The sequence below is a fragment of the Gopherus flavomarginatus genome, chromosome 3, assembly GCF_025201925.1.
Source record: "Gopherus flavomarginatus isolate rGopFla2 chromosome 3, rGopFla2.mat.asm, whole genome shotgun sequence".
Classification (NCBI taxonomy): domain Eukaryota; kingdom Metazoa; phylum Chordata; order Testudines; family Testudinidae; genus Gopherus; species Gopherus flavomarginatus.
The window spans coordinates 62588152-62615156 of NC_066619.1; the positions used below are offsets into that span (position 1 = coordinate 62588152).

Below are 27005 nucleotides of genomic sequence, written 5' to 3' on the forward strand. Positions count from 1 at the left end.
AACTATCCACGATGACTCCAAGATCTTTTTCCTGATTCGTTGTAGCTAAATTAGCCCCAATCATATTGTATGTATAGTTGGGTATTTTTTCGAATGTGCATTACTTTACATTTATCCACATTAAATTTCATTTGCCATTTTGTTGCCTAATCACTTAGTTATGTGAGATCTTTTTGAAGTTCTTCACAGTCTGCTTTGGTCTTAACTATCTTGAGCAGTATAGTATCATCTGCAAACTTTGCCACCTCACTTTTTACCCCTTTCTCCAGATCATTTATGAATAAGTTGAATAGGATTGGTCCTAGGACTGACCCTTGGGGGACACCACTTGTTATCCCTCTCCATTCTGAGAATTTACCATTTATTCCTACCTTTTGTTCCTTGTCTTTTAACCAGTTCTCAGTCCATGAAAGGACCTTCCCTCTTTGGTGAGGGACCTTGTCATAGGCTTTCTGGAAATCTAAGTACATTATGTCCACTGGATCCCCCTTGTCCACATGTTTGTTGACCCCTTCAAAGAACTCTAATAGATTAGTAAAACACGATTTTCCTTTACGGAACCATATTGACTTTTGCCCAACAATTTATGTTCTTCTAGGTGTCTGACAATTTTAATCTTTACTATTGTTTCAACTCATTTCCCCGGTACCAACGTTAGATTTACTGGTCTGTAATTGCTGGGATCACCTCTAGAGCCCTGTTTCAATATTGGCGTTGCATTAGCTATCTTCCAGTCATTAGGTACCGAAGCTGTTTTAAAGGACAGGTTACAAACCATAGTTAATAGTTCTGCAAAAAATTTCACATTTGAGTTCTTTCAGAACTCTTGGGTGAATGTCTCTGTCTCTGGTCCCGGTGACTTGTTACTGTTAAGTTTATTTATTAATTCCAAAATCTCCTCTAGAGACATCTCAATCTGTGACAATTTCTCCAATTTGTCACCTACAAAAGCCGGTTCAGGTTTGGGAATCTCCCTAACATCCTCAGCTGTGAAGACTGAAGCAAAGAATCCATTTAGTTTCTCTGCAATGACTTTATCGTCTTTAAGTGCTCCCTTTGTATCTCGATCAGCCAGGGGCCCCATTGGTTGTTTAGCAGGCTTCTTGCTTCTGATATACTTAAAAAACATTTAGTTATTACCTTTTGAGTTTTTGGCTAGCCTTCCTTCAAACTTCTCTTTTGGCTTTTCATATTACATTTTTACACTTAATTTGGCAGTGTTTATGTTCCTTTCTATTCACCTCACTAGGATTGGCCTTCCACTTTTTAAAAGATGCCTTTTTATCTCTCACTGTTTCTTTTACATGATTGTTAAGCCATGGTGGCTCCTTTTTAGTTTGTTTACTGTGTTTTTTAATTTGGGGCATCCATTTAAGGTGGGACTCTATTATGGTGTCTTTGAAAAGCGTCCATGCAGCGTGCAGGGATTTCACTTTAATCACTGTATCTTTTGATTTCTGTTTAACTAACCCCCTCATTTTTGCAGAGTTCCCCTTTCTGAAATTAAATGCCACAGCTTTGGGCTGTTGAGGTGTTCTTCCCACCACCGGGATGTTAAATGTTGTTATATTATGGTCACTGTTTCCAAGTGGGTTATAGTTACCTCTTCGACCAGCTCCTGTGCTCCATTCAGGACTAAATTGAGAGTTGCCTGTCCCCTTGTGGGTTCCCATACCAGCTGCTCCAAGAAGCAATCATTTAAAGTATTGAGAAATTTTGTCTCTGCATTTCATCCTGAGGTGACGTGTTCCCAGTCAATATGGGGATAATTGAAATCCTCCCACTATTATTGAGTTCTTAATTTTGATAGCCTCTCTAATTTCCCTTAGCATTTCATTGTCACTATCACTGTCTTGGTCAAGTGGTTGATAATAGATCCTTAATGTTGTTATATTCTTATTGGAGCATGAAATTACTATCCATAGAGATTCTATGGAACATGTGGATTCACTTAAGATTTTTACTTCATTTGACTACATTTTCTTTCACATATGGTGCCACTCCCCCCCCACCCCCCCGCATACACACACACACACGCACCCACCCACACGACCTGTTCTGTCCTTCCAATATATTTTGTACCCCGGAATGATTGGGTCCCATTGATTGTTCTCAGTCCACCAGGTTTCTGTGGTGCCTATTATATCAATATCCTCTATCGCAAGGCACTTTTGTTCACCCATCTTATTATTTAGACTTCTAGCATTTGTGTACAAGCATTTTAAAAACTTGTCCCTGTTATTTGTCTGCCCTTTTCTGATGTGTCCAGTTCTTTTTTATGTGAATGTTTCTCATCTGATCTGGCCCCTAGATTTTCCTCTTCCATCCTCTCCTCCTGACTATACCCTAGAGAATCTCTATCAATAGACTCTTGTCTAAGAGAAGTCTCTGTCTGATCCACGTGCTCCTCTGCAGCTGTTGGCTTTCCCCCATCTCCTAGTTTAAAAACTGCTCTGCAATCTTTTTAATGTTAGGTGCCAGCAGTCTGGTTCCACTTTGGTTTAGGTGGAGCCCATCTCTCCTGTATAGGCTCTCCTTATCCCAAAAGTTTCCCCAGTTCCTAATGAATCTAACCTCCCTGTCTCCCCCCGCCCCCCAGCACCATCATCTCATCCACACATTGAGACTCTGAAGCTCTGCCTGCCTACGTGGCCCTGCACGTGGAAATGGGAGCATTTCTGAGACTGCCATATATCATGCATATAATACATGTAGTGTAATACAGGTTAGTTAGCCAGATGGAGTTAGCTCTGGTAGTGCTCACAACCAAGAATGGAATTTGCTGATTAGACATTTTTGTCAGTTCAGTTTTATCCTCACGTTGGGCTCCACCTAGTGTTCTTGGTGCATACTACTCCTTTGGATTTTTCACCCTCTTCTTGTTACAAGAAAATACCATAGTCTCAATACAACTTCAATTCTGCGCTTAGTTAAATTACATATTGGAGTTGTTTACTTTAATAAACCACAGTCCACTGCAGATTGAACTGTAACTACCATATTTAGTTCATTCTTCATGTTCTTGACTGTGAGCTTTGGTCTCAAAAAAACCCAAACAAGTTTCTGATTTTCTTATTGCCTACGGGGAAGCCAGTTTATTTTAAAAATATTTTTCTTGTGAACTCTTTAAAGTTGTGGAAGGTTTATGGAATTCTGTGTGAATAATTATATGGGTACATTGATGATTTTCTAGCAAGGAGGTCTTCTGTTTATTAGTTGAGCTAATAATGAATGTTGAATTACACTGGTCTACAATTTTTGAGAAGTCGTCTGCTTCAGAGATAAAATGTGATATTTATTATGTATTTTGATGTGCTGAATTCAAATGTGACAATTAAAACAACTGGCTACTGTTTCTAAGATATTTAAGTTTTTACATTTTATGTCTATATATATATATATATATATATATATATATATATATATATATATATATATATATATATATATATATATATATATATATATATATATATATATATATTGTGTAGATAGTAGAGTTTGAATCATAAATTGTAAACCTAGGTCTTTTCATGTGTTTATGGTTGCTTTACATGATAATATTTCACCTGTCCTGTTTATGGAACACTTTAAAAATCAGCAAAAGGTTTATTATGAAACAAAAGGCAAAAAACTATTATGTACGTAGTTCAGTCCTATTCAGTGTCTACTCGGTGCTTCTTGGCTTGTCTCTTGTATTTATTAAATGGAGCATCTCTTGTCACTGTCCAGCAATAGTCTGCAAGCATTGATGGGCTCCGTTTGCCCTGATAGCCTGCCAGGAGATTCCACTGCTGTAGTCTGGAGCCCAACAGGTCTGCCTTACTCTTGGGTAGTTCCAAATCCCTGACAAGGTCATTCAGTTCACCTTGTGTTCTGAGGTGTGATGAGGAGGAGGATGGGAGAAAATGTGGGTCCTGTGACATAGATGGTTCAGGACCAGAAGTTTCATCCTCTTCCTCTTCCTAGTCTGACTCAAGTGAGAGTGATTCTGGTGCATCAGGAACTGGCAGTCCTTCTCCGTGGGGTACTGGGCGTATAGCTGATGGAATGTTTGGATAATGCACAGTCCACTTTTTCTTCTTTGACACACCTTTCCCGACTGGAGGCACCATGCAGAAGTAACAATTGCTGGTATGATCTGTTGGCTCTCTCCAAATCATTGGCACTGCAAAAGGCATAGATTTCCTTTTTCTGTTCAACCACTGGCAAAGATTTGTTGCACAAGTGTTGCAGCATATGTGTGGGGCCCACCTCTTGTCCTGATCTCCAATTTTGCAGCCAAAATAAAGGTGATAGGCTTTCTTAACCATAGTGGTTATACTGCGCTTTTGTGATGCAAAAGTCACTTCACCACAAACAGCAGAAGTTATCTGCACTGTTCACACAAGTACGAGGCATCTCCGCTCACTGGCTAAACAGAAATGTGTCCCTTTGCAAAATCAAACACTGACAAATAAGAGAGCACGACATTGTATGATTTCTAGAGCTGATCTAGGGCAATTTGTTCAGCAGAGTGATGTAAGCTTTGTTATGATTGCATCATCCATGACTTCTAGGAATACCACGATGCAATTCATATCATGTATGAAGGAACACCAGCTTCAGATTGCATCATTCATTGTTTTGCCTAAAAAGCAAGTACTGTCCAAACCCAGTCATAGATTTATTCATAGATCCAGTCAAAGATGTATTTTAATCATTTCTGGTTTAAATTGAGAACCCTTCCCTTTATAACTCACTCATCCTCCGCCATTCCCAAGTCAAGGGTCGTACGTATATACTGACCCAATAGCATATCTTGAAAACTAGAGCCAATCAACAATTTTAAGCATCATTTTCTTTCTCAGTGACCCAGAATTAGTAAAGTTGGACTACATTTATTTCAGAAGCATTTTGGCTGTAGAGCAGTGTTAAACACAGGAAATATGTCTAGGATACATTATTATATGAAGATTCAAAATCTAATGTCTATTAAGGAATTTTCCCAGTAAGGTCATTGATTCAGCAAACTTTGCCTGTTCCACAAAGCAATTTAAGTACCTGCTTAACTTTAAACACATGCTTAAGTCCCATTGATTTTAATGGGATATAAGCACATACTTAAGTGCTTTGCTAAATTGGGGCCAGAATTTAGTTTCATGGTATGATTTTTTTAGCAGAAGTCCACTAAAGATTTCTGCAGAAAACCAGAAGTTAGTAATAAAGAGACTAACTTTTGCCTCCAATGATTTTTACAGTTTTCTAGGATTATCTTCCCGGTAATCAACCTGAAAAATAAGAAGATTTGTTTATAACATTCAAGGTTGTAAAGTCAAACAGAGATAATAGGTGCTGGCCTTTATGCTCTGGCAGGTTTGCTTGGGTGGTTGGTTGGATAGTTCTTTTAGTGATACTTGCCTGAATGTAACTTTTAATTCAAATGGAAGTGTTAGAAAAAAAAATCATGTTGATTATTCCTGCATAGTACCTGACTTTAAAAAAACACAAAAGTAAGCAATCTTTAAGCCAGAAGTATATTCTAGATACTTTTTTTTCCCATTTACATAATCTTCAGGTACTTAATGTGAAATGTCTGAATCTGATATGCTATCACTTTCTGTTTTGAGTATTAAACCATGTACAGACTTCTCCATAGTCCAGTAGTTTCATTGTGAAATAAATGGGCATGTATTTCAGAAAATAGTTTAAGGCCCAAAGGGACTATGAGATCATCTGGTATGACCTCTTGTATATCACAGGCTATTACATTTCACCCAGATACCCCTGTCTTAAGCCAAATTATTTTAGTTAGACTAAAGTATTTCAGTCCTTAGGAGTCTAAACTGTGTGCCACAGGGGTGGAAGATATTTTCACATGATTCCAGCCTATAAACCACACCCAATGCTTCAAAGAGAGGTTTTAAAAAAAACAAAACAAAACAAAAAGCCCTCCCTCACAGGTTCCCTGTCAGTCTGACCTGGAGGAAAATTCCTTCCAGATCCCTAGTTTGGTGAGCAGGACCCTGGGCATGTAAGGGCTAGTCTATGCTGGTAACGTTAAAGCGCTGCTGCGGCAGCACTTTAACATGACTTGTGCAGTTGCGGCAGAGCTCCTTCCCTTCTTAAAAAAAAACACCTCCACAAGGGGCATAGCTTCCAGTGTTGGGAGAACGGCTCCCAGCGCTGGTGCACTGTCTACACTGGAGCTTTACAGTGCTGAAACTTGCTGCACCCAGAAGGGTATTTTTTCTTAAGTTGCAGCACTGTAAAGTGCCAGTGTCGACAAGCTCAAAGCAAGACACACCAGCCATGTATCTAGACAGAGGATTCTCTGAACCAACTCAGAACACTGGTCCACCCTGTCCAGTGACGTGTCTTCAGCTGTGACCAATGTCTGGTGCTTCAGAGAAAGGTGAATAAGAAAACAGCCACTCACTCACACAGAATACATCCAGCCCATTGTGCATTGTGGGGGGGAAATCCTTCCTGACCCTGTGGTGATTGGCTGAAGGCCTGAAGCATGAAATAAGATTAATCACTGTTTTAATGCAGAGCTTCAGATTTTAGAAGTGTGTTGAGGACAATGCAGTCATCCTGGTCTCCTCATGGCTCATGAAGGAAAGGAATGAACGGAAGATTCAGATTCACGGATTCCAAAGCCAGAAGGAACCACCACAACTACCCAGCCCAACCCCCAGCACACACAAGCCGTAGAATTTCTCCCTGAAGATGGATTAAAGCATGTATTTTAGAAAGAGATCTAATCTCATTTTTAAAGACTCCAAGCAATGGTTAGTCCACCACCTCCCCACTTAAGCTGTTCCAATATTTAATTATCCTCACTACTAGGAAATTGCGTCTTATTCCAGGGTTGAATTTATCTAAGTTCAACTTTTAGCCATTGGATCTTGTTATACCTTTGTCAGCCAGGCTGGACACCATCCCACCCTTCCTCTCCCCAGCCATCCCTGCCAAAACACACATCCAGATATCTTTCTATCTGTAAGTACCTATACACAGTGGTCAAAACACCTCTCCAACTTCTCAACATTTAACTGAATAAGTTGAGCTCCTAAAAACCTCACATCATAAAACGTATTTTCCAGCCCCTAGATTATTATTGTTTTTCTCTTTTTAATTCTCTCTGCTGTTTCCACATCATTCTTGAAGTGGGTCTATCAGAGCTAGACACTGTATTCTGGTAGTGGTCTTACCAATGCTGTGTACATAGAGGCAAGCTCACTTCCCTAGTGTTCTCTCAACTTGTATATATTCACTCGTTAACTCATTTGTTTTAAGAGAGGCATAATTTTCCTACACTTGTTTTTTAAATGTATTGGAATAACACGTTAGTTGTTAATGCACAAGAACTGCAGTCACAGTGTGAGATTGGATGAATCTTGAATTGTTTCCGAGACTATAAGATCAACATTTGTTATATTTGTAATCCATATTGCTGCATCTGCTTTGTGGCTGATTAGGAATTAAGAGAACCAGATGAGAGAGTGCTCCAGGTTAATGGCACTTCATTCAGATTTCAACTCCTGCATATCTACATTGCCAGTGTGCCACTTTTTTACAGCTTTTGAAAAAATTTGAGGCCAAATTTATGTCTTGATTACATACGTGCAACTCCCATCAACATAATTGAAGTCAGTGGGAATTGTGTGTGTATAAAATAGCATAGTGTTAAGTAAGCGTTAACTTTTTTGGGGAATCCCCATAGGTTTATGAAGGGAATAATGCTGTGTGGGGCAGCTGTCTCTGGGTCTAATTCTTGGGCCCTTCTCACCCACTGAAAGGTTTCCATGAGTGCAAGGAAGGCGAGATGGAGGTGGCTGGGGTGGTAGCCCAGGTTTTCATCTCCTTCATCCATTCAGGTGGAATGAAAAATTTAGCTCATAGCATTTTGTACCTTCAAAATATAATTCAAATATTAACTAGCTGATCAGCCAATTAACCTTTACAGTAGCCTTGGAAGTGGGTTTTGTTGTCCCTGTTTTACAGACAGTCATACAAGGTTAAATAACATGCCTGAGGCCATTCAGTGAGCCTATGACAGAGCCTCAGGTAGGAAGAAGCAGTAACAACTTTACCAGAAGTACTACCAGCCCAAATTTTGCCCTCAGATACACAACAATAACTGAAATCCCTAAAATCAGTGGGATTGCCTGGATGTAAGTGAAGGCAGAATTACACTCTATAATAAGCACTTGGAGCACACTTTGTTTTGCCTGCTTCTGAACACTTATCTTTTAGTTTTGTTTTAATACTAAAATAACAATAGTGTTCTGAAGCAAATACAGTCTGTTTTGTGTTGACCATATATGTTTCACTATGTAATCTTTTTTTAATGTGTCCTGTTTGCCAACAAGAGCTCGTTATTCTCATACTATAACAGGGTGTGCCTCCAAACATGTTAAAGCCTCTCCAAGTTCTATTTAAGCCATGAATCAGTCAGCTATTGTGCTAGTTACTAGGTAACATTTTAATATTTATCTCCAAGCCTGATATACATTCCTGTGTTGCATCAGAGGACAAAACTTGATCTGTTCTGTACGTTTAGATGGTGGTGTTAAATGGAGAATACAGGTTTTTTTTTTATAGCAGCATGTTGTTGGCTAGTACACATGACATACACACCACCATAAAGAACAGTAAAATGAAACCATCCAAAATTGTCTCACGTTAAACAGCCAATGTTATGTAAGTGGTTTAGCAGATATCAAACAATCAAGACACTTCTACATATGTATGTATTAACACGCATATTTTGCTCACAGATAAGGGGACCAGATTATTCCAGGTCCTTGTGTGATACAAGGATTGGGAGGACAAAAAAATCTCACTCCACTGCCTTGTAATACCCATTCAGGGGAAGTGCCTGAGGCAGTTGAAGTCCTTGATCTCTGAGGACCACAGGTGGGACGGGCCTTCAGTGCATCCTAGGGTGCACTATGGCCCAGAAGGAGCAGGAAGACCCTGATAGCACTGTCCTACCCCCTCCATGCTATCCTGTAGAGCAAGTCAACTGCAGCAGGGGGACAGCCTGTGCTTCAGGCCACTGAGGTTGTGGTCTGGTTTCTACACCACCCACACTAAGGCCTTTTCAAGGGAGGAATAGCTAGTGGATCCACATAATGGTTGACCCATCAAGACCAAAGCCAAGCCTTTCTCAGACTTTTCTCCTTGAAGAATTAACCCCTTCATCTGTCTTCATTAAATAAACAGACATTCACAACACTAAGTGAAACTGTTCTGTGAGGTGTTTTGACAAGAGATGAAGACAGTAGCTGTTGTTTGGCATAGTCACATTAATCAGACTGCCCTTGGTAAAAGCACTTGATGAATACGTTGTCCATTATTAGCACAAATTACGATGTTGTGTGCACACATAGTGCTTTAAAAGAGAAAAAGATGTGAATGATTATTGCATGTATTTCAACTACTCTGTTAGTGTATTGTAAGTGAGAAAAAGGTCACTCAGAAGAAGTGTGGTGATGATGTGTATGTAGCATTACGTGTTTGGAGGTAGTGTGCTCATCTGGGTTAATGTGCGTCTTTACTGCATCACAGTGAGGGTGACTGTTAAGAGAAGGGATGGCACAGATACTTGTTAGTCATGTAGCAAGAACTCAAGTGACTTTATATGTGTAATCTGCTTCTGCCTAAGGGTATTGTGTTGTAGAACAAGATACAGAGACCTCATCCCCTGGAGTTTATCTGTTACCTGAGATAGATAGAAAAAGTTGTCAAAAGGAATATTTGTTTCAACCCTTCATGTAGACATCTTTATGGATTATGATGAATTTTGTTTTCAGAATGTGCCTTTACATTTCCATTTTTGTATTGCATCCAGTCTGGAGAGAAAAATGGACTTGTTTACATACAGTACGCAGAACACTTCTATAGTTAGAAGGTCAATTGTATGTTGTATCCCAAGTACATTTGGAGAAAGTAAACCTGGGACAAATATGTCTAGGATATAAGAAAAGGAGTGGAGTACAAGCCTGCTTGTCAGAATTAATTGTGCAGCATAGCGCCATTATTGCCTTAATTAAAGTGACACTATTCATTTGTTTTATTTCAGCTGAAAATATATTTACCCACAAATTTTACACGTAATATCTAAGAATCCTATACTTACTCAGTTTGTTTACTTTGTGCATTGTGATGACACTTTGTGTTATAAACAGTTTCACTGTTTATCTTGTACACTTTTTTCCTTTTCAGTGTGGGTATTCTTATATAGCAGACCAGGGAAATAAAAATGCGACTAAATCCACAGTGTGATAGGGCATGACTGCCGCATAGTGCACTCTGCTTGTTGAATGTGGCACTACCAGCCGCCTTCAGTTTCCTTCCCCGTCTCCTCGTCTCTTCATACACTGGTCTGAGCTGGAGATGTGACTTAGCCCTCCAGCTGACCCACAAACAAACATAACTCCTTTCAGGATAGCAAAAGTCAAAGTAAAAATCCCAACAGAAAAGGAAGGTTCTTCAGCCTTTCAGGGATTTCTCTTTAGGCCGTCCTTTGGGCTATATTTGATTAGTCTTTCTAGCTCTGGGATAGAGTACTTGGCCTCCCAGGCCGGTTCCCCTGGAGTACCATTCTCTACCACTGCTGAGGTTCTGTTCCATGTATCCTTCCCTGCTCTAGTATAGAGCACTGAGCTCCCAGGCTATTTCACCTGGAGTACCCGGCCTCCTGCCTGTGGTTCCACTCACAGACTGATATCTCTCAGACATTTTATATAAAGCCCAGGTGTCCATTAAACTATCACCTGACCCTTCTTAGTCCTGCCCGCTCAGGCTGGGAAGCAGGGAATTAATTACAGCTTGGGTGTGGCTTAAAGAGGTCAATCACCCAATGACACTCCCAAATTGGCAGGAGGGACAGATTTCGATTTTTTTTTTTAAGCAATTTTTTAAATTGTGTATATCCCTTTAAACTTCCTTTAATTTTGTCCTATCTTTTTCTGTGATGGAAAATTCTGGAAGATTTTGGAAGTGCTTAATGCGACGCATTCACCATAGACTAATCTTAAATTTTTTCTTCCTTTTTTTGAAAGTCTTCTAGGAGAAAAGAGGTAAATGAGGAAAGTGACATTGCCACTGTGTTCATGTGAACTATATTGTGAAGTGCAAGGTCCTACATTTAGGAAAAAAGAGTTTAAATAACATTCCCCGGGTTGGGGACTGTTTTCTGGAAAGCAGTTCATGATAAAGTTTAGAGTGTTGGTGGATAACGAACTGAACATGAGCTCCTAGGACAATGCTGTGGCTAAAATGGCTAATATAATTCTTGTTTGTATAAACAAGAATATTTAATAGGAATTGAGAGGTGGTATTACCCCCATATGTAACATTTTTGAGACAATTACTAGAATACTAATTCCATTTCTGGAAGCTGAAGGTAGATAAATTCAAGCTAAAAATAAGGCACAGTTTTTAAATAATGAGGTTGATTTAAACATTGGAACAACTTACAAAGGGATTGATGACTTCTAGATGACTTGAAGTCTTCGAATCAAGACTGAATATCTTTCTGAACAAAATATGCAAAATTTGCTGTGGGTCAGCTACAAGATATGGGCTTGATTTAGGAACCAGTTCATGAAATTCTGTGGCATGTGTTACATCAGAGGTTAGCCTAGAAAATCATCATAATCCCTTCTGGCCTTAAAAATCTATGAAGCTAAGAGTGTATATTAAATGTTATTTTTGGCAACCTAATAAATCGAAGAGGATATATGTCTTTGAGCAAGCACAGTAAAATATGAAAGAATTCTTCATATATACATTTAAATATCCATAGATGTTTCAGCATTGGAGAGCAGGATTCTTATATATTCCAATATTCAGTTAGAAATCTGCTTTTAGCATACTTAAGAGAAGAGGCTGTTTCTACATTATACCTTGGGAACCCTACCTACTAACAGAGAAGCGGAGTAGGAGTATGTTTTCTAGTTTGGCAGAGAATCAGAATAAAAGTGATAGGCCTAATCTCCAATCCTCAACCTGAATTTTAGCATTAATTTTAACAAGCCTGTATACTTGCATAATACAAACTTTTGTATTAATACACATCTTAACATTTTATGTAAAGGTGAAATTGTTTTGAAGTAATGTTTTGATTTTTTTTTTTCTCCAGACACAGCCCCCTTCTACAACAAAAGCATCAGATATGAAGCCCACTGAAACAAAGGTATGAAGTCCTAAGGAATGAATCTTCGATTTATGAGTCAGAAGATGTGGATTTTACTTCAGACTGTCACTAACTCATTATATGACCTTGACGAACTCACTTATCTGTACCTGAGTTTCCACATCTGCAAAATAGGGATAAAGCCACTTGTCCTCTTATGCAAAACACTTTGAGGACTGTGGATTAAATTAATGAATACTTCAGAACCTCTGAATTATGCACATAGGCCCTGATCCTGCAAACTCTTAATTACAGGTATAACTTTATTTATGTGAATAGTCCCAGTGAAGAATTTGGGCCTTAGTTAGTCAATGTGAAATCACATGTTCTCGTTAATGATACCCGCATTCCTCCCTACTATCTTCCTTCCTATTGTCTTTTACACTTGTTGTGCTGTGTCTTCAATAAGGTTTGCGAGCTCCTCAGGGCAAGAGGCTGTTTCATCTATGTCTTTGTAGAAAGGGGCCTTAATCCTGATTCGGGCTTTTTGGTCACTGTCGTAATATAAAAAATATAATAATGATGTTTTCCCTTCTCTTTGCCTAGCTGTACATTCTTGCTCAGGATCAAAATATTGAAACTGACAAAAATCATGCCGTCCAGAATAGGGCTTTTGCACATTTCAATATTTTGTCAGCTTTCTGAACCAGATCAGGTTGGGAACCATGTAGCGTGGTACAAGATACGGATTTTTCTAATGTTATACATATGTGACATTAATGCCAGACTGGTAGGTCTAAGTTCAATCATGTCACTTTGAGGTTGAAGTCCACTGTCAGCCTGTTTATGTTTAGCCTGTGTCCAGTTTTGGGTCCCACACTACAAGAAGGATGTGGAAAAATTGGAAAGAGTCCAGCGGAGGGCAACAAAAATATTAGGGGGCTGGAACACATGACTTATGAGGAGAGGCTGAGGAAACTGGGATTGTTTAGTCTGCAGAAGAGAAGAAAGCAGCTATCAAATCCCCCTCATTGAACTACCTGAAAGGGGGTTCCAAAGAGGATGGATCTAGACTCTTCTTAGTGGTAGCAGATGACAGAACAAGGAGTAATGGTCCCAAGTTGCAGTGGGGGAGGTTTAGGTTAGATATTAGGAAAAACTTTTTCACTCAGAGAGTGGTGAAGCACTGGAATGGATTACCTAGGGAGGTGGTGGAATCTCCTTCCTTAGAGGTTTTTAAGGTCAGGCTTGACAAAGCCCTGGCTGGGATGATTTAGTTGAGAATTGGTCCTGTTTGAGCAGGGGGTTGGGCTGGATGACCTCCTGAGGTCCCTTCCAACGCTGATATTCTATAATTCTATGAGTCTGTGATTAACATTACAGGAGAATCCACTTCAACATTCTAATTTAGTCTGAAGTCTGATTTAGCAAGTGAAGCTCATTTGCCAAACTTCTACAAAAAACAGCAAAAGTTAAAATTTTCAAAGCTGTAGCACCTTTAAAATCACCAACTACTTGAATGTCAGAATATTTCTTGGTAAAAAGCAACTTTCTCCTTCTTTTCCTTTGTATCGCCTCTGCCAATTCAAATAGTGCTATGCTGTAATTCCTCAAGGATGTTTTTCACTCAGCTCTTTTAATAGTCGTAGCTACAATGGATACCAAAATATCTAATTTATAAATCTTAATCTCCACACACAGTCCACAAGACCTAGCTACTATACTCCTGACAATAAACTGGACAATTATTAAGCCTTTGTCTAATCCCGCATGATCATCACGAATCATAAATTTAGAGATTCGTTGTTTGTCAGTCACTAATTTAAGATGTTTCCTGATGATGATAGATTAATTATGAACCTACATCAAAGAGCAAACTCACTCCTAACATGCTCTTTCCGTGTGGTATTATCTACATGATGGCAACTGGCTGGCCATCTATTAATAGAGGTGACTACTTTTTCTCTATTAATAGACTCAAAATAAGCATGCCTGCAGGAAAAAAGCTACAGTAGCAGGGCGTAAATCCCTGCCCTGCAACATTTGGGGACTCTAGAGCATAGAGTCCTGCAGGAATTTACTGGCCTGTCTTTATGAAGGGAGAAGTGGAGCCACCTTACGTTGCCCTTTAATAGCTCATGTATAATTCACATTTCCTCCTTGAAGGGGAATTGGGGCACCCAGAGGGACTTCCTTGAAGGAAACAGAGTTGCTAGGGAGTAGGGCACCTTGAATGTCAAATGTCATTTCCTCTTCCTGGAGGGCTACCTTCTTGTGCGGACCCCATTCCCAGTGACCCGCTTCTCATTCGGTCCCTGTGCCCTTGCCTCTGCTCCTCAGAGAACTATTTCCCATTTCTGTTCCGTTCTACCTCTTCCCTTGCCCCCAACCAGTGAAGACCCATTCTTACTCCCTCTTTGCCTTCAAGACTGAATGTCAATCCCCCTTCCCAAAAAAGTGTAATCAGCTTTGTCCTGTGCAAATGGAAGCCATTGCAGCTGTGGCAGGGATAAGGATTTGTGCTTCATGGAGTTACCATAACATGTGAACCTCAACACCTTGTGCGAAGGTGTCTGGTTGGTTTATTGAAATGGAGAGGGGAAAAAGAGCAGTATGGGTATTGGGGAGGGATGAGGTGAACAAGGTGGATAGTGCATGTGCTGCCACGGGGATGGGCAGAGCTTAGGAAGGGGGACAATTTTATTCTAGGGGTCCTACTTGGAATTCATATTTGGGGACCTAACGTGAATCATTATACCTTTTGATCAGAGGAACCTAACTGCCAATAAAATAAGCCTGAAGAGGGGACACCATGAAGGTGTATAAACTGTTAGATAAACACAAACAGATAAACAGAGTTGTCCTCCAGATCCTGAAAAGCCTTTCTGCATCTTCAAGTGTAGCTGTTTTGAAATGTAACTTCTGTGTTGAATGATGAACAAAGCTAATCTCCAATTATAATTCCTCTCCCCCTTCATCCCAGATTGTGTACATCTCACTGTTCTTTCATTTTGCCTGTCCACCTCTATGGTGAACTCTGAAAGCAAGATCCTGATATGTTTCTTTATTATTTGCTTACAAGGTCTAAACAGGCCAGAAGAGCTGAAGTTGCATCTGCAAACAAAAACACATCTGGCTATAAATTTTATTTCCTAAATCAAACTATTACACATCTGATGCCATTTTTACTGTGAACAATTCTGTTTAATGTTAATTTAAAAAAATATATCCCCCCCCGCCCCGAATTTAAAACATAAACAATCCAGTAAATGTACACTCAAATTCCGAGAAAGGACTACTTGCTCTATAAGAAAATTGTCACATATAGTTACTAACAACAGTATTGGTAAAGTGAGCAGCACAGAGGTTTGAATTTAACTCTCAGTAACCGATATCTCTAGCAGTTTCAGTACAGCTGTTTTCATGTACAAACATAAATGGTAGTAAAATATTTTCTCATTTTTCCTGTAAATCTCTCTACGTTTCTTGGGAAATGCATTTTTAAAAAACCTAAATTTGTACTTTAATACTAGGCTACTTCAAGCCATAGCCAGACCAGTGGACAGCAGTCTCACAGCAGGAAGAGACACAAAGTTCAGGTGATGCACAATTGACTATGTCTCTGTCTGCAGTCACAGCAGCAGCATGTTTTCATCACTTCCACCATGAGTTTTTCATGTATCATGCTTATTAATATTGCAATCTTCCTTATGGGCCCAAAACACCTTGGCAATCAATCATCAAAAACAAAATTCTAGTTCCTCACGCCTTCACGTCGGTTGCATTTCCTTATTGCTGCAACCATCAGCTAAAGGCAGCACACGGTAAAAATCCGTTTGATTGATAGTGTAATAATGTTAGAATAAAATTTCTAGCTTCATCTCTGCACAAGCACACACAATCTTCTTGGACCAGAAGACCTGGAAGATTAGGATACTTGCTTTGAGAACTGATTTACGTGATTGATGGTGTTAAGTGTGTGTGTGTGTGTGTGTGTGTGTGTGTGTGTGTGTATAATATATATATCAGAGTATGTACATGTATTTGTATGCATGCATGCATACATATGGTAGGTATACAAGTGTACCCTCTCTATAATAGTGAACCTTTGGTTATAATGAACCTGGTCCCTGGATCCCACCTCTGGCCTCAGGGCCATGACGGGGGCTGATAGCTCTTCCAGCCACGGCAGCTTTAGGGTTCAAGGTGTCAGCCCTGCCCCAGTGGCAGGGCTCTTGAACTTCAGGCTATAACAAGCAAATGGCTTGGATCCCCAGGGGGTTTGTTATAGTGAGGCTATACTGTAGTGTGTAAATGCATACATGCAGACTGTGAATGTATCTGAGAAACAAAACTTCTTCTTGATCAGTTTTAAAATACATGAAAAGTCTAGAAAGTAACAATATGTTTAAAATATATGATCTATGAGGTGAAGTGATTTATTTTCAGCGTGGAGTACAGGAAATTTCTCCTACCTCCAAAGCATTCGCTGTTTCTGTGGTTTGTATGATTATTTACTGCATACATTACAATGTGGTGTTATATACCTTAATCTGCGTTTTCAAAATCTTTGTGTCGCTTGCACCCATGCATGCATGTGCACATGCACACTCAAACTCAGAATTTCACATGTAAATTTACTGTGGATCTGTGCATGGATTTAATAAAATTTCATGGTGGGGTCAACCAATCCATGTAAACGCCAAATACATCTAAATAATACTTTATAATGCCTCTCAAGTGAAAGAAAAAAGCTTGCAAAATTACAGTAGATCAATTGCATACTTAAATAATAAAGTGGTTATATCCATTGTTTTGTTTTAAAGGTGATTCTGTTGTAAGTGACTATAAAAATGTGGGTCATTATTAGTTTGTTTCTGACTCTAAATGTGCTAACCGTCCAAGTAAAAAATGTGTTTTCTAACTGATGGCTTGAAGTTCAACTTCCCGTATGGTTACTGGAGCCAGGCTTTCACTCAGTGATTATGCAGCTAAAACTTAGAAAAAATACTGTTGATAATACTTGATCCATTGAAAACTTCAGCTGACTCTCCAATAGCTATGTTGACTTTGAAGGAGTACAGTAAAAAACCTAAAAATAATAATAATATTAATAATAAAGTCAGGCCATGTCTACACTGCAGTGATTTGCCACATAGCTGTATTGTTCAGGGGTGTGGTATGTGACAGATATCACATACCACACCCCTGAGCAATACAGCTATGTGGCAAATCACTGCAGTGTAGACATGACCTGACTTTATTGTTAATTTTAGGTTTTTTACTGTACTCCTTCAAAGTTAACATAACTATTGGAGAGTTAGCTGGCAGAAGCCCCAAGGGTAAATGCTGTTATACTGGCAAAACTGCACTTTTGCTGATATAGCTCAGGCTGGTCTATGCAAGAAAATTAGATCGACCCAGCTTCGTTGCTCAGGGTATGAAAAATACACACCACTTCGCAACGTAGTATCTCCACAGGGACTTAGGCTATCATGATAGTAGATTAATGGAAGAATTTATCCGTTGACCTAGCTACTGCCTCTTGGGGAGCTTGATTTACTGTAGCGATGGGAGAGCCTCTCCCATCACTGTAGTAAGTTTCTACGTTTTAGTAGTTTAAGTGTAGGCATAGCCTTATTTTGCGTGGGGAGAAGAATAAGCTATGCCAGCAAAAGCACAGCTATGCTAATATAGCTGTGTCTGCACTGGGAGTACTTTTGCCAGGATAGTATACCAATATAACTATACTGACATGGTCTCAGTAAAGTAAGCAGCTATGACTTATAACAGGGGTGGGCAAACTTTTTGTCCTGAGGGCCATATCTGCATATAGATATTGTATGGTGTGCCATGAATATTCATGAAATTGGCGGTTGGAGTGTGGGAGGGGGTGAGGGGTGCAGCTCTGGGGCAGGGCCAGGAATGAGGAGTTGTGAGTGTGGGAGGGGGCTCTGGGATAGGGCAGGGAGTTGGGGTGTGGGAGGAAGGGCTCTGGGGTGTGGATTAGGGGTTTGGGGTGCAGGAGGGTGCCTCAGGCTGGGATCAAGGGGTTTGGAGGGCAGGAGGAGGTTCAGGGCTGGAGCAGGAGGATGGGGTATGAGAGGAGGTCAGGGGTGCAGGCTCCACACTGTGCTTATCTCAAGCAGCTTCTGGAAACAGTGGCATGTCCCCCTCTCCAGCTCCTATGCAGAGGCGCGGTCTGGTGGCTCTGCGCACTGCCCCGTTCACAGTCGCCTCCCCTGCAGCTCCCATTGACCGCAGTTCCTGGCTGCAGTTCCTGGCCAATGGGAGATGCAGAGCTGGCACTTGGGGTGGAGGCAGCATGCAGAGTCCCCTGGCTGCCCCTGTGCGTAGGAGCCAGGTGAGGGGGGGGACATGCCGGTGCTTCTGGGAGCCACAGCACGTGCGGAGCGGGGCAAGTCCCCAACCCCACTCCCTAGCGGGAGCTCAAGTGCCAGATTAAAAGGTCTGATGGGCTGGATGTGGCCCCTGGGCTGTAATTTGCCCGGCCCTGACTTAGAAGCTGCGATATTCAGTAACCTTTTTGGCAGTAACTACACTATTTTATTCGTTGTGGGAATTCATAACCTTGTATATACAAGATATTGATTATACTTTTTGTACTTTGAGTTGAGATGAATCATAATAATATTATTCTGAATGTTGCTGAAACAGCTTTTTTCAGTTTGGGAAACTGGAATTATTGGTTACCTTTACTCAGTTCTCTTATTTCATGGCCCAAGTGAAATGAGTATATAAATTGTGTGTGTTTTATCTGCTGTGTTTTGGCCCTGCTCCAGTAGCTTACAATGCATGAACAGGGTCCTGTGCCCATGTGTTGTAAATTGGAGGGTGAAGTCATTATTTATTTATAATCCAGATACATTTGAGTGTTCGTGTATGTATAAAATATGCAGCATGTTTTAAAACCATAAGAACAACTAAGCTTAAATATGTTTTAAAACATAAAAAGCACTAAGCTGCTTTTTTGATCTTTTGTTCTGAATATAATTTTTTATATATTTTAGAGCTCACAAACTGCAAAAACAGAACCTGGAAAAGTAGCACAGTCACTAAAGGTAAGCTACTACTTTTATTTAATCATTGTGCATTGTTCTTCTTCAGAGAAGTTTGTAATGATAAGCTTAATTCTGCCACTAATGGACCAGATGCTCCCATCTTCTCATGTGGGTGAAAGGAAACAAACCTACCTGCAGATGAGGTAGGAACAGGAGCTCCGCTGTTAGGAGTTGACATAGCACATTTCTGGGGAGCAGCCACTCTGTTGGTCTTCCCCTCTACCAGCAGATTTCTAAGCAGAAACCAGCATTAAATCCACCCTGCTCCATTTACCCTTTTAGGGCATGTGTGGGTGGGAAAGAACAGAGAAAGCTGACTTCATTGATTGTCAGGGAAAGGAGGTGCTCATAGAGCTTGATACAGAGTCTGCGTTGCTGCATGGATGCCTCAGAATTCACAAGGATATAGTCTAGGGCTAGGCTTCTCCTGCGTACTGCTTTCTCTCCTGCAGAGTTTTTTCCTAGAGAGAGGACTAGGTAACCCTATCTGCCTAGTAAATGTCAGGTTTTTTTAAGTTATTTCTATTTTTTTTTCTTTCTCCTTCAATAGGCAGGGGAAGGAACCTGAAAACTAGAGTTTAAAAAAAAATAACAACCCTAAAGTAAAAACAAGGCAGAATGATTCCAGTACATTGGGGTGGTTTTTTTTTTTTATTTTTTATTTTTTGGCAAGGACATATACAAAGTTTCAGCCCATTACTATTTTTGCCCAAGATGAAAATACACATTTACAAAGAAAGATAACCCATACTTATAGGTTCTTCCAAGATCTTTTCTCTCAAACTTTAAACAGTGAATGAATGAATGGAGAAAAATTCATTTCCACAAACCTGGACTATGCTTTTTCTCATATGGCACATGGGCAAGAGTGAACTCGCCAGCTGAACTAGCTGAATATAAACTGTGCCTTCCCTTGAGATTGCTTGAGAAGCTACAGGAAAAACTGTCACTATGAAGTAAACAAATGGGAATGTATAGCTAACAAAAAGGATATAAATAACTTGAGAGAAGTATTTTTACAACCCTTTGAAAGACCTCTTTATGTTTAAAGCCTGGCTACAACTACTCCCAGACGTGACTTTCCACTTTCTAGTATATTAAATCCTATACAGATAAGCGTTCACATGATTGTGCCTGTAGGATGTGTATAATCTGGTTGGAGCAGGAATTGTATCTTCCTTTGTTTGTGCAGCCCTGATATTCAGAAAATAATAATTTCCTGTCTCTCTAAATTGTCTATCAGAACAGATGAAAGTTACATGTATGTTAAGTAAACTAGACTAAAACTCCATTGAGTTGAATACCTCCTAACAGTTAAATATTTTCTAATATATCTGTATTATTTTTGACAGCCAGCTGATTCTCAAACTAAACATCAATCTGAAGAGAAGCAAAAGGAACCTGGCGGGGTGAGTTATTTACATGTTCTCCTTTTGTTTGTTTCATTGGTTTGTTAATTTTCTCAAAACAAAAACGCAAGAATACTAAAATCTATCCTATATATTAATAGCATATTTATGGTTGTATAGGCAAAAAGCCCATCCAAACCTTCTGTAGCGAAAAGTTCTAAAAAAGCTAGTCCAGGAAAAGCGGCCACCGGTCAGACTGAAAAGTCAACGCAAGTATCTTCAATAGAAGAACCAAAGGTAAAGCAGAAGTGGCAAGCCCTTTATTACTTTGTTTGTTTATTTGTGTTGAGGGAGCGCCTACTAGCCCTAGTCACGGACCCCATTATGCTAGGCATCTGCAAACACTGAACAAAAAGACAGTTCTGGTCCCAAAGACAGACTGCCTTTTTGAAGGTATGTGTGCATTAAACTACAGTCTAAGCTACATTAAGCATGTATAAAACTTCACTGTTTGGGATTTAATGGGACCTTTGCATTTTGCTTATTTAACTTTAATAATGCCTTGAATGTACTGATTCAAAGGCAGTGAGAATAGAGTTGCAAGCATTGTCTATAGAATATGCATGACTGAACATCTGATTGGAAACAGCCTCTTTTAATATGTATTCTGCAATAATGCCAAGCTTCATATCCTCTCTTAAGCCATTCTTAGCTTTGTAAGGTGTCGTGGATGTTTTTGAAGGTGACCCATGTACAATTGCTGGCAGTTGCAGGTCTGTCTAAGACAGAAGTACTGCACATTTGAGACTCTTGTCACGTTCCCCTGCAAACTCCGCACTGCTCAGGCTCAGGCCACTCTTCGTGTATATCTGCATTGCAGTGTAAACTCAGGGTTAGTAGAACTCTAGTTAGCAGACCCTGGGTTTGTTAACCTAGGGCTTGAGCATGTACACTCAGTTATAACTCAGGTTAGGAACTGTTGAACCCTGGGTCACAAACCCAGGGTCTCTAGTGCATTATGTGGGCCCAAGTCCAATCACCCTTATCCCAGACTTCCTAGCATCCTCCCAAAATGTGGTTGCTCTAGCCCTTTGTTCATGATCCTGTGTGGGAAAACTTGACCTATCACCAAACTTGACTGTTCAGAGGACAAAGCAAGTTCCTGTCTGATTGTGGAATACCTTTGGGAGACTCTGAGCACAAGTCCAGTAAGGCTGCATTTACACTGTAAAGCAGTAGGGCTTGAACCCTGCATCCTGGCTTGACTCAGGCTCTGACCGTCCACCTCCATGGGGTATTGGGACCCTGAGTCTGCTCTCTGCCTTAGCATGATTTGTGTGTGGACAGAAGAGGGTTTAGGCTTGAGCCTGAGTCTTTACACTGCAATGTAAGCCAAGGGTTCACATACTCTTTGTCAATTTGTTCCTCTTTGCATCCTTAATAGAACATGTGAGCAGATTGGGAAGCCTAGGGTCAATCAAGGGTGTGTGCCTTGCTCTGTTTAATACATGAGCGCTGCCCTACTTGATGTTTGGCTTTCTTCTCTGTTGAGTGTTTCAGGCAGATTTTTGAGTGCCAATGACTGGCCCAAATGTGGAAGAGGAGCAGGCTGGCAGCATGCAGATGTGCAACACTCCCCACAGCCTGCAGGACTGGTGGGAGCTTAAGGAGAGGGGAAAGAAGAACAGAAAGGGTAAATTCAGAGGAGTCAAGGGGAAAAAGAGGGCAGAAAGCAAAGTGAGAGAATAAACATTCGGATTACTCTGTCATTGGGTAAATCTCTCTCAGATGTCTGCCTAGGATTTAGAGGATGTCTACAGTGCAGTGGGAGGTGTAATTGCAGCACCAGCTGGCATACCCCACCCTAGCTTTAATGTAGCTCCCATGGCTAAAAATAAGGGTAGACACAGTGGCATGGATCCCAGCCTGAACTGTACAAACACGTCTGGAACTTGAGGTACATACTTGTGTTGCTGCATCTACACCGCTATATGGAATCATGCTAGCTAGACTAAACTAGTGTTGGCATTCCTACCTGAGCTGCAGTCGCACCTTTGATTACAGTATAGAGGTATCCTGCGACTTGGTGACTCAGGCTAGATAACATGGAGTGTGATGTCAAAATCATTCCCGGTACACCTGAACCATGAAGACTTCCTGGACTGTAAAGCCTCACATCTTTCACGTTTTGCTTATAGGGGAATAAGTTAGAAAACTGTGGGTAAAAAATCTCTCATGATTTGTGGCAGATTTTGACATCTGAGATTTTACAAATTTGTTTTACCTCCTGTATTTTTGTTTTACTTCCTTAATATCCTAGCCTCTCATGCTGCCTTCATGGCTTCACTTTCTCGACAGATCTTACTTTAGGGAAATGGATCTGCCTCTGTAGTGGGCTGTGCCAGATTGTGCTGCTCCTTGAAGCTCCCAGGCAGTGGAAGGTTTTGAGGGGAAGATTCCCTAAACTCCTCCCTCTTGCCACCTCCAAAGAATCAAAAATCAACGCTGGGGAATATACCATGTTTGTCTCAGTTACTAGGTGCTTCTTTACACCCAGGGTGTCTTCAACTTTGGACTGTATCTGGAAAGGGGGTAGCGGGTGTTTGTAGAGTCATGAAATCTGTACAAACTTGCAGCTGCCAGACTTACTGCTTATTTAAAAAATAGCATGACCAATTTTGGTTTATTCAATTTAATATGAGTGCCAAATATTTTAGTAAATAATAAACTGTTTGATTAGAGAGAGAAGGTGTTTGGGATAATACCAACATCTGTTGGTGAGAGAGACAAGCTTTCAAGCTTGCACAGAGCTCTTCTTCAGGTTCTGTGTAAACTTGAAAGTTTGTCTCTCTCACCAACAGAAGTTGGTCCAATGGAAGATACTACCTCAAATACCTTTTTTCTGTAGTATCCTGGGACCAGCACGTCTACAACAACACTGCGTACAAACTGTTTTAGTGTATGTTATAGACTTGAGACTGCATAATGTAAAATACAATCTTTTTTTCTCCATCACCAGCTGCTGTTGTTGGATTTCAGTCATCTATTGAGTCTCAAGTTAGTTCAGTGAATTAGCGTTTTTTCAGAGGAAGCTGCAGTAAATGAGAATTTCAGAGACTCAAAACTCAGCTTCCCATCTTGGTGTTTTATAGTAGTAGTGAACCCTGCATATGAAGAAATTTCCTATTTTAGTGCATTTTGGGTAGAGTTTTATAATCTTTTTATAAAATACTTACTAAACTTTAGTACCATTTGCTTTTTAATTAACTTTCTCCTTCTGCACCAGAAATCAATGTGTCGTTTGTCGTAAGCTATACTATCTCAGTGTTATCAGAGGAACAAAAGAGAGAATCCCACTAAAACTGCACTTTTCCTTCAGCACAGAATGTTGCTTAGCAGCATTAATAATCTTTTTCCTGTTCTGTCCTTGAAATTTGCACAAACATATTGACAATTGGAGTAATGTAGGATATATACTAGGGTAGAAAATTTCCATTATAGTTCTCTTCTTAAAATTGTTAACACAAAGTCATATACACAAAGTCTTCTATTTTATTCCCTAGCCTAAAACTGAAAATAAATCACTAGCTAGTGGTGCAGCTGCAGCTACAGTTGGTGCGGTCACTGCTGCTGGTTTGGTTGCGAGAGCTGATAAGCCAAGTACTGAGGTAGGTAACTATAGTCTAACACAAATCAGCTGCTTTGTATACACCTAACTCCCTTACACTGGCTTTCAGCACTATTTTCACCTTTTTTTCAGGCTAAAGAAAATAAATCAGCAGCTCCATCTTCAGCTGTTGAAGCTGCACCTACTAAGCCACCTGAAAAAGTAGGTAACAACCTTTCCCAAATCTGACATTGTTATCAATAATACTTCAGTATGTTTCATCTTTAAAAATAAATCTTTACAACATATTAACTAATAAATCAGCTGACTACAAATAATCTTGTTACTGAAATTGAGAGGTAACTGGTTAACAATTATCCTTGAAAATGTTTGTCTGTTGAACTTGTATTGATTCAAAGCAAGTTTCTAGTTTGGGTTTCCAGGAGTTCTCTGCAAAGGATCCTGTTTCCTTCCCCCTGCTCTCCCCTTAGGCTTAAGGAGAGAGAGGGGGTTTTTTTGTGTCTTTTTCTGTTTCTTTGCAGTCTTACATTAGTGCTACGCATTGTGATACATCTTACATACTGTGTAGTGCCTTTAACTTGTATAACTGTCTGCTTATTTTTCTAGTCTGATCTAGATAAGGCCTTAGATGACCTGATAGATACGCTGGGAGGACCTGAAGAACATGTCCCTCCCAGTCCAGTCTACACTGGCCCAGAAATTACGGTATTGAATTTTTTACGTCACTTGTTATCATACGGGCTGAGTAATTATCCCTGTGATCCCATAACATTTGAAATAGATTCACAGTTTCTCTGTAAAACGTAAGGAATGCCTCCCACACGATACTAGTGTTGTTTTTAGCTGTTAAGAAATGTTGCAACTGTAGATCTACAGTAGAACACAATGGTGAAATGTTAGCAAATTGGAAAAAAGTTGCTATTTGAATTGGTCACCAAATATGGGCTTGTCTGACAGATTTACAGAAGAACATGTTTTTATCAAAGTCGCTGAAAGGGGAGAGAAAAAAGCTTGGATAAGTGAAGGGAATTCTCTCTACTTACTCTTTTATTTGTCACGTGGTGGAGCATTAGGAATCTGAGACGATGTTCATTTCTAAATGTGGATGTGCGTGGAGAAGAGGGGTTGCAATCGCAGTTGATGGGGAGGGTAATGGAGAAGTAAGGGAGTGGAGTACACAGAGGTGTTTCCAAAAATATGTAAAATTCACATTTTATCTGTATCTACGTTAAAGGATTGAGATTGACCATTTATTGTACTTGACTCTCTCTTTTCTCAGAATTATCATTAGTGAGTAATCACAAGGTGGCTGGCCCCTTGACGAGGGAGCAGGACAGTACACCTGTGACTGGTCAGCTGACCTCGATGAGATTTAAAAGAGGGTACCTGGGCAAGGGGGCCACACTTGATGAGTCAGAGCCAGAAAGCTGCAAGAATTAGAAGCAGCAGGCAGTCCCGCAAGGAGAGGAGGAAGTGGGAACCTGCTGGGGGGAAAAGCTCTGGGTGATGTGTTGCTCAGCGACCAGAGCATTTAAGATTCCTGAAGGAAGGACAAAGAGGCAAAGGGGACAGTGCACTGGGAGCTGTAGCCCGGGGTGGGCTGAGGAACTGGTTTTATTAATTTTGCCTGTGTTGGAAGAATAAAACTGCCTGGAAAGAGACTCTGGGTGTGGCAGTGGGTTCTTTGTGAACTGGGGAGAAGGCCAGTTTATTGTAGGGTAGAATGTCACTTTATATAGTTATCTTTGTAAATTAGTAACTTACATTTGGTTTCAACAAACATGAATACAATATTAACTTAATGTTTTTTGTTGCAGGATTCGTATTCTTTTGCATATATTGAAGAACTGGGTAAACGGGAGGGTTCTATACCTCCAGGGTACAGAAAATTATTGGAGGTAATTAAAGTGAGCAAAATAAGACGTAATAGAGTTCTGCTTGTATACTGGGATTATCTTCCATTTACTACAGAAATAACTCTTCTTTCAGGGTAAAGGAGATGACCAAGCTGTACACCCAGAAAAAACAGAACCACCTCCCCAGGTAAGGTTGGATTTACATCTCAAAAGTTAAAAATAGGTCATCATCCGGTTCTTGGGAAAGTTCTAATTGACTTCTGCTGATGTCAGAAAATGCCAAATTCCAAGAGGTGCTGACCGCATGCAGTTCTGTTGAAGTCAATGGAAAGCATCTGGAGTTTTCACACAGAATTTTTAATTAACATAGACAGTCTTAGAAAACTGAAAGAAGTTGAAACAACTAAACCAAATATTTTTTGAGAAATTGAACCTGATAATATTAGACTAGCTATTGACAGTTATGGATGCAGGAATCCTTGAGTACTTTGTGTGGCAAAGAATGCTTAAATCTGTGTGCTTAGCATGGTCATAAGAACAGCCATACTAGGTCAGACCATCTAGCTCAGTATCCTGTCTTTCGACAGTGGGCAATGCCAGGTGGTTCAGAAGCAATGAACAGACCAGGTAATCATCAAGTGATCCATCCAAGTTGCCCATTCCCAGCTTCTGGAAAATAGAGGGTAGGGACACCATCCCAGCTAATAGCCATTGATGGACCAATCCTCCATGAATGTATCTAGTTCTTTTTTAAACCCTGTTATAGTCTTGGCCTTTGCAACATCTGCTGACAAAAAGTTCCACAGGTGGACTGTCATTCCTTTAGACTAGAGCAGGGATCAGCAACTTTTGGCACGCAACCCATCAGGGAAATCTGCTGGCAGGCTGGGATGGTTTGTTTACCTGCAGCGTCCACAGGTTCGGCCAATAGCAGCTCCCACTGGCTGTGGTTTGCTGTTT

General features: G+C 40.2%; 1 protein-coding gene across 12 annotated transcripts in view; it reads left to right on the forward strand.

The window, feature by feature from the left end:
* CAST (calpastatin) overlaps positions 1-27005 on the forward strand; it is a 110939-nt gene that overhangs the window by 40353 nt on the left and 43581 nt on the right. For 9 of the 12 annotated variants that reach the window (XR_007773389.1, XM_050945711.1, XM_050945710.1 and 6 more), the window contains 10 exons: positions 12137-12190; positions 15664-15729; positions 19162-19212; positions 20565-20621; positions 20742-20858; positions 24125-24229; positions 24322-24390; positions 24796-24894; positions 26007-26087; positions 26179-26232. Coding sequence is in view for 11 of the 12 variants with exons in the window: in XM_050945711.1 (XP_050801668.1) it covers positions 12137-12190; positions 15664-15729; positions 19162-19212; positions 20565-20621; positions 20742-20858; positions 24125-24229; positions 24322-24390; positions 24796-24894; positions 26007-26087; positions 26179-26232 (753 nt within the window). In the remaining variant the exon portion in view is untranslated. The remainder of the gene's footprint in view (positions 1-12136; positions 12191-15663; positions 15730-19161; positions 19213-20564; positions 20622-20741; positions 20859-24124; positions 24230-24321; positions 24391-24795; positions 24895-26006; positions 26088-26178; positions 26233-27005) is intronic. The other 3 variants (XM_050945716.1, XM_050945719.1, XM_050945721.1) reach the window with 1 other exon arrangement.